At 42.2% G+C, this 10,000-nt stretch overlaps 3 protein-coding genes across 4 annotated transcripts in view; 1 reads left to right on the top strand and 2 right to left on the bottom strand.

The window, feature by feature from the left end:
- The window catches only part of mrnip (MRN complex interacting protein), a 6,379-nt gene extending 6,231 nt beyond the window's left edge, over positions 1–148 (top strand). The window contains exon 7 of the mRNA XM_084718496.1: positions 1–148. This exon is cut by the window's left edge and continues 568 nt beyond it. The gene's annotated coding sequence lies outside the window, so the exon portion shown is untranslated.
- On the bottom strand, positions 74–6,310 carry sqstm1 (sequestosome 1). Its single transcript, XM_084718497.1, has 8 exons — positions 5,904–6,310; positions 4,384–4,479; positions 3,730–4,010; positions 2,696–2,828; positions 2,502–2,570; positions 2,163–2,392; positions 1,730–1,919; positions 74–497 (listed from the first exon to the last, which is right to left on the bottom strand). The coding sequence occupies exons 1-8, from the start codon at positions 6,064–6,066 to the stop codon at positions 334–336; spliced, it is 1,326 nt and encodes a 441-aa protein (XP_084574623.1). The 5' UTR covers positions 6,067–6,310; the 3' UTR covers positions 74–333.
- A 1,988-nt stretch (positions 6,311–8,298) lies between these two features.
- rnf4 (ring finger protein 4) overlaps positions 8,299–10,000 on the bottom strand; it is a 3,304-nt gene continuing 1,602 nt past the window's right edge. For both annotated transcript variants that reach the window (XM_084718312.1, XM_084718313.1), the window contains exons 3-7: positions 9,971–10,000; positions 9,655–9,667; positions 9,407–9,527; positions 8,725–8,776; positions 8,299–8,640 (exon numbers count right to left, since the gene is read on the bottom strand). The exon at positions 9,971–10,000 is cut by the window's right edge and continues 50 nt beyond it. In XM_084718312.1, the coding sequence (XP_084574438.1) occupies positions 8,491–8,640; positions 8,725–8,776; positions 9,407–9,527; positions 9,655–9,667; positions 9,971–10,000 (366 nt within the window). In that variant the 3' untranslated portion in view covers positions 8,299–8,490. The remainder of the gene's footprint in view (positions 8,641–8,724; positions 8,777–9,406; positions 9,528–9,654; positions 9,668–9,970) is intronic.

The following is a 10,000-nucleotide window of genomic DNA, read 5'->3' as shown; positions in this document are numbered from 1 at the left end:
TTGACAAACTGATTGGCTCTGAAAACCCGATTCTGATCAAAGTTATTGACCAGATGAAACTGACTGCAACATGTTCAGTTGTTTTTTGTTTTTATTGATCAGAATAACAAACAGGCTGATAACCAATAAAGAAACAATAATCAATGAATCAGAGTACTGATTAATAAGACAAAGTATTGACTGGGACAGCAATCAATGAGACAAAATTATTGATCAATGAATTAAAGTATTAGTAACAATAATCAAATGACAGATTATAAACTCAGATTACAGGAGACATCTATGGGATAACTGATTGTTAGATGTCATTGGTCAGTATAGATGATGATGTCATCAGGGCTTTTGTGGGCGGGGCTGTTTGGCGTACTGGATGGCGTCGAGGGCGGCGCCGATGTCATAGTTTTTGGCCTGAAGGAGTCGAGTCAACCAGCCGCCTTCATCAGTGAAACCCATCGACAGCATGAGGGACAGAGACTCCACCAGACGAGGGTCCGCCTCTGTGGGGGGAGGGGCAGAGAGTCAGGGGGCGGAGTCACAAACCAGAACCAAAACAAACCAGTGGATTATTCAGACCAGAAGGAGGTGGACCCAGGTGGACCCAGGTGGACCCGGGTGGGCTCAGGTGGACCCAGGTGGGCTCAGGTGGACCCGGGTGGACCCAGGTGGACTCAGGTGGACTCAGGTGGACTCAGGTGGACCCAGGTGGGCCCAGGTGGACTCAGGTGGACCCAGGTGGGCCCAGGTGGACCCAGGTGGACTCGGGTCCAGCTGATCTCCACTGGGTCAAAGTCGACTCGTCTAATTATCTGATAACTTTGTGTCTGATGTGTTTTTCAGTTATTTTTTAAAAGTTGTGTGTCAGTGGATCAAATGTTTTGAAATCTCAGCAGCGACGTCTGTTGGTTAAAACATGAATTCGTTGTGGGGAGATGAAGCTCCTCCCCCTCATGCGCCTTAAAAGTATATAAGTACTGAATTTAAAAAGCCTTAAAATATCGAATTATGTTAAACATCTGAATTTTGTGTTGTCACTTTTAAGGATTTTATTCGTACTATAATGTCATAAATAACTTAAAATGTGATAAATTATACTTATTCTGAATGCATTTTTTTTTAAACAGTATCTTTTTAAAAAAACAAAAAACAATTATTTAATAATGAAAAAGAACCAATCAGAACAGCAGAATCCAGAACATGACCGGGTCAAACCAGTTCAGCCAGTATGAATCTCAGTACTATTAGAATATGTTTTACTGTAGTAAATATTTCATAATAGAATCGTGGGGCTTAAAATCCAGACTGGTTTTCTGTTGTCTTTCATATTTGGACTGATGGTTCGATGTTCGTCACATCAGAACATGAGACACAGGTGAACCGTCCTCACATCAGAACATGAGACACAGGTGAACCGTCCTCACATCAGAACATGAGACACAGGTGAACCGTCACGACATCAGAACATGAGACACAGGTGAACCGTCACGACATCAGAACATGAGACACAGGTGAACCGTCACGACATCAGAACATGAGACACAGGTGAACCGTCACGACATCAGAACATGAGACACAGGTGAACCGTCCTCACATCAGAACTCAGCTTCACTTATTTTAACTGTAAAACTTCAAATGTTTGTTGAATAAATGATTTATAAAAACAAAAAGAAACACCTCCATTGACCTGTTGTCATGGAAACTGAGAAAAGACATCACATGTGGGCGGTCTCACCTTGAGGCAGGTGGGGGTACAGAGCCGCCTCCTTCAGACCTGTCGGACCTGACGGAGGTCCTGCTGGGGGGTCCTGTTGTCCTGACGGAGGGCCCGGGTCCTGGTCCTGGAGGGACTGCAGTTCTCCGGTGGACGGGTCAACCTCTCGGGGGCTCAGGTGAGTCCACTCCTCATCAGAGTCTCTGCACACCTGCAGACACAGACGGGCCAGGCTGACCAATCAGAGCTCTGTATGTGAGCAGGTGAGTTCTTGAGTGTCTCCATTAGCAGGACAATAAAACTTTATTTGTCTCTGTTCTGAACAGATTAACAGGAAAATCTAAAATAAATGATGTCATCAGGAAACACCAACTCTTAATTATGTTTATGTATATGTGTGAGTCACACCTGAAACTTGTCTCACAGGTGCTACTGTCACCACCTTTTAACTGACCTTCGACCCCTCGCTGGTCCCGCCCTCGCTGCCGGCTCTGCTCCCACCGTCGGTCCCGCCCTCGCTGCCGGCTCTGCTCCCACCGTCGGTCCCGCCCTCGCTGCCGGCTCTGCCCTCATTGTTGGTCCCGCCCACCTCCATGTCTTCCTCCAGGTCCCCACCCTGAGAGGGAGTCTTCGTCACTTTCGTCCTCTGACCCTCGTGCTCTACATCGATGTCCACATCGATACCTGCACACGCACAAAATCACTTCCTGATCCAACGTGTCTCACAGTAAACAGAAGCTCCTAACAGCCAATCAGAAGACTGGCCTCTGGTGTTGACAGTGACATCACTCACCCAGTGGGCTCAACATGGCCGCCACGCCCTCGCCGATGTTCTTCAGGAAGTCCACGCTGGCCTGAGAGGCTGCAGACAGAGGTCACAGGTTACTGATGTCATTACTGAGGTCATAGGTCACAAGTGATGTCCTTATCGGTTTATTGATTATTAATTTGATGGCTGTCAGTAATAATCGAGTTTGTGACTCTGACCAGAGGGGGCGCTGTTCTCAGCAGCAGAGCCGGAGGATCCTGGCTGATCCTGGTCTTGACTCTGGTTCTGAGCCTGGTTCTGGTTCCACATGCAGTGTCTCATCCTCTTCATCCACTTCCCCCGAGGAAACCACTGCAGAGAGAAGAGACGCAGGTCACACAACAGCCTGACAGTCACTGAGCAGGGCTCACAAAAACAGATCTACACTGGAACCGTTTGACTTTTCACCCTGAGTTCAGTCTGTCAGGTTCCCCATGACACTCTAAACTAAAACATCTGATTGGTGGAGCTTGTCATGGGCGTCGCCGCAGCCTTCAGACACCACTGAGGGCAAAGAAGACGCCTACATACAACAGCCTGGTAGAAACACTGATGGAGGAAGAAATGATCTACTTCAATGTTTTCAGTCTGCTGCAGCCCTGACCACACCCACCAGTGATGTCACATTGTACAACACACCCGCCAGTGATGTCACAGTGTACAACACACCCACCGGTGATGTCACAGTGTACAACACAGCCGCCAGTGATGTCACAGTGTACAACACACCACCAGTGATGTCACAGCATTTACAGCAGACTCAAAAGGATAAATGGCTTAATATTAATCATATTTCAGTGACTGACTTCAATCACATGGATGTTTCTGAAAACAATGGGAAGAACAATTTTAATTAATCATTTTATATTGATCACTATATTGATAACATAGAAACAAGAAATCAGTTGATACATTGAACTCTGTTATCTGATTTATTTATGTGTGTGACAATCTGAACATTAAAAACATGATTAAACTAATGTATGCTAATGAGCTTTGACCAATAAATTAATCAATATTAACTATTGACGTTTTGTGATTAATTACTGAGTTAATAAATCAGTGAGCAGACTTCAGATTAGAGTGTATTTGTAACGAAGCTGCAGATCAATAAAGTTATTCAACATAATACAGTTAACCCTCTACCTCCCTGTAGTGATGTCACAGCAGCATGCAGTGTGACAGTCACTGGTGGGCGTGGTCACCCTCTCACCTGCAGCGGGTGCCACATGGGCAGCAGAGCGTGCTCAGTGTGCTTCCCCTGAGCCTGGCAGGCAGAGCACAGGTCGTAGTCGGGACACACCGAACACTTGAAGCGAGTTCCCACCACAGCGCCCTCGCAGCCATCGCATGTGACGTTAGGGTGTAGGGCGGGGGGCGGGGCCATGTGAGGGGGCGGGCCCTGAGGAGCTCCAGGTGGAGGAGGAGGAGGGTGACCGAAGGCAAATGGAGGGAAAGCGTGAAGAGGAAAGTCCCGACGGTGCTCCTTCTTCTCTGAAAGAGTTAAACAGACAAAACTTTATTAACAATAAACAAACAAATTGTGACACCATGATGACATCATCATGCTGAGTAAACTGGTGTTAAAATCTTGTCAGAATGAACGAACATTTGTCTCATGATTTGACTTTCAAAATAAAAGCTGCTCTATAAAACTAAAGCTTTCCTGCATTTAAATTTTCCTCCAATAAAGATGAAGCTCAGGTGACGTTCAGGTGACGTTCAGGTGACGTTCAGGTGACGTTCAGGTGACATTAAGGTGACGTTCAGGTGACGTTCAGGTGACGTTCAGGTGACATTCAGGTGACGTTCAGGTGACGTTAAGGTGACGTTAAGGTGACGTTAAGGTGAAGTTGTGTGTTTGTACCTTTGATGTAGACACGGAAGGTGGCGTCCTTCATACAGGCCAGACCCAACATCAGCTCATCATCAGAGGAAAACGCCACCAGGTCTCCTTCCTCATCTGAAACACAAAAACACTTGTCGTCATCATCATCATCAATAAAATGATGAAGATATTTAAGAAAATCACAGGTATTAAGTTTAACTCCAGATTGTTTCAATTAATTTTGTTTTATTTTTAGTTTAATCAGAAAACAAAACAAAAAGCATACAAGCTCCGCCCACTGCAGGTGTGAGTCAGCACACCTGAGCTCACAGGCCCCGCCTGTTGGCGGAGCCTTACTTTAATTTTTGTTTTCTAACAGCTGACATTGTTTCTCTGTGCAGAACTCCAGCTGAAAAACACTCGATTTAACTTTGTGCTGAAGGATGAATTCCATTTTTAATCATTTAAATCTGTTCAACTTTATAGACTTTGAGTGAAATAATTATTATAATACAATAATATTTAGTTACAGTTACCTCTGTGGTACATGTTGAAGTATTGCAGTAGTATTGCAGTATTTATTTACCTCTGTAGTACACGTTGAAGTATTGCAGTAGTATTGCAGTATTTATTTACCTCTGTAGTACACGTTGAAGTATTGCAGTAGTATTGCAGTATTTATTTACCTCTGTAGTACATGTTGAGGTATTGCAGTAGTAGTGCAGTATTTAGTTATCTCTGTAGTACATGTTGAGGTATTGCAGTATTTATTTACCTCTCTAGTACGTGTTGAAGTATTGCAGTAGTATTGCAGCATTTATTTACCTCTGTAGTACACGTTGAAATATTGCAGTATTTATTTACCTCTGTAGTACATGTTGAAATATTGCAGTAGTATTGCAGTATTTATTTACCTCTGTAGTACACGTTGAAGTATTGCAGTAGTATTGCAGTATTTATTTACCTCTGTAGTACACGTTGAAGTATTGCAGTAGTATAGCAGTATTTATTTACCTCTGTAGTACACATTGAAGTATTGCAGTATTTATTTACCTCTGTAGTACACGTTGAAGTATTGCAGTATTTATTTACCTCTGTAGTACACGTTGAAGTATTGCAGTAGTATTGCAGTATTTATTTACCTCTGTAGTACACGTTGAAGTATTGCAGTATTTATTTACCTCTGTAGTACACGTTGAAGTATTGCAGTAGTATTGCAGTATTTATTTACCTCTGTAGTACATGTTGAAATATTGCAGTAGTATTGCAGTATTTATTTACCTCTGTAGTACATGTTGAAGTATTGCAGTATTTATTTACCTCTGTAGTACACGTTGAAATATTGCAGTAGTATTGCAGTATTTATTTACCTCTGTAGTACATGTTGAAGTATTGCAGTATTTATTTACCTCTGTAGTACACGTTGAAATATTGCAGTAGTATTGCAGTATTTATTTACCTCTGTAGTACATGTTGAAGTATTGCAGTAGTATTGCAGTATTTATTTACCTCTGTAGTACATGTTGAAATATTGCAGTAGTATTGCAGTATTTATTTACCTCTGTAGTACATGTTGAAGGTGCTCAGGTTGTTGAACACGGACGCAGTTTTCCGGTTCAGGTACTCGAAGTTGGATGAGACCTCCTGGTCCACCGTGAACCTCCGGACCTCCTTCACGGACTCGTCTCTGCCCAGCAGGTAAACCTTCACCGTCACCGACATGTCGATCACCTGAGCGGCTGCACACTCGACCAAACTCCGGGTAAAAAACTGGCACTTTTAGAAACAAAGTGAACCGAACTCCGGGTAGAAAGAGTCACTTTATCGAGAAACACCGCGCACTGAGTCCGAACAGAGTGAACCAAACTCCGGACAGAAAACAAACACTTTAACAGAAACTCTGGAGCAAAGTGCGTGAAACTTTGTGACGCAGCTTTAAATCCTCTCTGTTTACTTCCCTGATCAACGTCATTGACGTAACGATGAGTCAATGCTGACGTGTCGTCCCATTGGTCCGCTGGCGTAGCACCGCCCTGACAACCAATGAGAGGCCGAGGAATGACAGCGCACTTTCCAATGAGGGAAAGTCCCCTGGGTCACGTGACTAATGGCTCGAAATGGACTAAAGTTCATAATAAAGAAAAACATGAACGCTGAGTCATTGTGATGGAGGACAGCGGAATATATCATTTAAATTAAATATCAGGACTTTAAACACTAAAACATCATTTTTTACTTGAGTTAAAAATGTAGTTTAGTTAAAAAAACAAAACAAAAATGTGATCAATTTTCTGTTGAATCAGTTGACTAATCAATCAATTTCAGTCTGTTATAGAACACAAATGTAAAATGAAATAAAAACAGGAGTGAAATATAATTTAAAGGAGGACTGTTTCATGTGTTTTGAGTAAATTACAGATAAATATCAGAAATTAAATGTTGAAATATTCTGTAAAGATTTAAATGATCTTCTTTGATCAAACACTGATTTGTCCACTGACAGCAGATATTTAAAATGATTTAAAAGAATAAAATACAATAAACAAGAATTCACTTTTTAATTCAGCTGTTTGTTTTGTTTTGTCTGAGCTGATATTTGATGTGGAACCTTTTAAAGATTCACTTATTATTTGTTATTGATCATGAGACGTGTGAGCTGCTGAATAAACACAGTGACAGTTATGAATCTGTTTCTGTTTTATTGCATATTTGAGGTTGTTGTGTTTTTTTCCAGAAGTTGCTCAGGTGTGACATCACTCTGTGTGAATGTTCCAGAAGCCAATGAGCTGCAGAGTTTGTGTCAGGTGACAGTGACTCATATGAAGTGACTCAGAGTCACAAGACGAACACAAAGATCTGATAAAAACACACAAGTTCAAAATCCTACAGATCAGATTCTCAGTTTTTATGATTTAATGCTGTTTTAAATGTTCTTTCTTTCTTTCACAACCTTCATCACCTGTTATTCTTTCTGAAACAAAGACCTGAAGAAGAACTTCTCCCACATGATAATCAAACTACAGGAGGGTCTGACATCCCAGAATGCATCAGTCCACATTAACATGACAATAAAGTTTTAAAACAAGTTTTAAATGATAAAACACTCTGAAAACAATAAATCACTTTGAAATTTTAAACCATTACTGTACTACAGTACAACTTTAAAAGTACTAAAGCATAAGTTTTTTTTACTACTTTATACTACTACTCCATTACAGTTAAGACAATGCATGTTTTAACTTCACAGTTATCTGAGTGATTATATGTAAAAGTACTCAGCTGTATATAATTACAAATAAAAAGTACTTAAACGAATCAGGAGATCTGTGTCCTCACTTTGAAAATCTGCCGTCTCCTGTCCTACCTGCTTCTTACAGGTGATGTCAGCTGACTTCCTGGTTGCATGTTCGGCCTAAACTCTCCAGTGAATTAATGAGGTGGGTGTATCCCGCCGTGCGCTGGTGGTGCAGGAGGCGGGACAGACCGGGACAGACCGGGACAGACCGGGACAGACCAGGACAGACCGGGACAGACCGGGACAGACCAGGACAGACCAGGACAGACCTCTGCACCCCTGACACAAGACGGCAAAGGTGGATTTAGACACCTTGAATAAACTGAGTCCACCGTGTCTCACACTTTCCGCTGTGTTGAGAAACGAACGGTGACGACCTCCACAGGAAACACGAGCAACATGATGCATCATGTCACCTGGAAACAGTGAGGAGCTCAAGTCAACACCTGAGAAAAGAAAGTGTTCAGAGGACAAGAAGATTTTTAAACCAGGAACACGAGTCTTAGTTTGTTTAAAGACATTTCATTTATATTGATGTGAGATTTATTTTAAAAATACAACTTTTATTTAAGATAAAATAATTTCAGTTGCAGACGAGGACATGTGGTTTGATCTGCAGGGATAAAAAGATCATCTGACTGAATATAAAACAAGACGTCTTGACAGAATTCAATAGAATTTATTTCTACTTTAACACATTTCATCTCCACAATAAAAAAAATAAAAGTCCAACAAACACAAACAGAATTCTGAGCTTAACAATAAACTATCAAATATAATCAATCATTTACATCAATCAATAATCAGCTGTCCCTCTGACATCACGTGGTCTAATGATGTCACTGATGATGTCAGATGTAGAGGGGGTGGTACTGGCGGTGGGTCAGTTTCTTCCTGCAGGTAGGACAGGTGTGTGATGATGTCAGAGCATCTCTTAGACACTGGCTGCAGAAAACGTGACCACATTTAGTGGAGACGACCAATCGGCCGCTCTCGACGATCTGTGGAGGAAACGACAACCAGCCAATCAGAACACAGGATTCTACCTGCTGCCCAGGCGTACGACAGGTGCGTTTGAGTCTCACCTCAGAGTATGAGTCGAGACAGACAGGACAGCTGATCATACCCGGAGTCGACCTGAGACAATGACAGAGACGGTTTCTATGGTTACAAACTCAATAAAAAACAACCTAACAACTTGCAAAATCAGATGGATCAGTCTATCACCTGGAGATGATTTACAGTCAATGCTAACAGGATCGGATGGATCAGTCTATCACCTGGAGATGATTTAGAATCAATGCTAACAGGATCGGATGGATCAGTCTATCACCTGGAGATGATTCAGAATCAATGCTAACAGGATCAGATGGATCAGTCTATCACCTGGAGATGATTCAGAATCAATGCTAACAGGATCAGATGGATCAGTCTATCACCTGGAGATGATTTAGAATCAATGCTAACAGGATCAGATAGGATCAGATGAATCAGTCTATCACCTGGAGATGATTTAGGGTCAATGCTAACAGGATCAGATGGATCAGTCTATCACCTGGAGATGATTTAGAGTCAATGCTAACAGGATCAGATGGATCAGTCTATCACCTGGAGATGATTCAGGGTCAATGCTAACAGGCTCAGATGGATCAGTCTATCACCTGGAGATGATTTAGAGTCAGTGCTAACAGGCTCAGATGGATCAGTCTATCACCTGGAGATGATTTAGAGTCAGTGCTAACAGGATCAGATGGATCAGTCTATCACCTGGAGGAGCTGTTGGTGTGTAGTGAGGACACTGCAGTGTGGAGGACAGGAGGCATGTCTTCATCTTCATCACTGCTGACAATGTAACTCTCACCTGTGGTGACTCTCCTGTTCTGAGGACCTGATGGAGGACACCCACACAAATGTTGTACCGTTCCTTTAATAATTATAATATATAAATCAATTATTATGATTAATAACAGTCATTTAAATGTGTCGACTGAAACTCAGATGGAATCAAGTTTTACCTTCATCCACCAGCTGACTCATCACAGCAGCAGACAACAACCACAGAAGAAGAAAAGAAGGAGGAGGAGTCAGAACTCAGTGAACCGAACAACTAATAACGAAACTGATCAACAGATTAATTGATAATGACAAAACTTATCAGAACAACCAAAATATTTTTCACATCATTCCTGTTAAAGAACATTTTTTAATTTTAAAGAATGTGACAGGATCAATTCATCAATTGAGAATATGATTGACAGTGTGTGTGTGTGCGTGCGTGCGTGCGTGCGTGCGAGCGAGCGAGCGTGCGTGCGTGCGTGCGTGCGCGGTCACCAGCACAGAGTCGTTGTTGGTCAGGTCCAC

This window comes from Lutjanus erythropterus, chromosome 5 (assembly GCF_056507025.1).
Source record: "Lutjanus erythropterus isolate fLutEry1 chromosome 5, fLutEry1.hap2, whole genome shotgun sequence".
NCBI lineage: Eukaryota > Metazoa > Chordata > Actinopteri > Lutjaniformes > Lutjanidae > Lutjanus > Lutjanus erythropterus.
The sequence above is the reverse complement of the archived record's forward strand: the minus strand, read 5'-3'. Positions and strand labels throughout refer to the sequence as shown.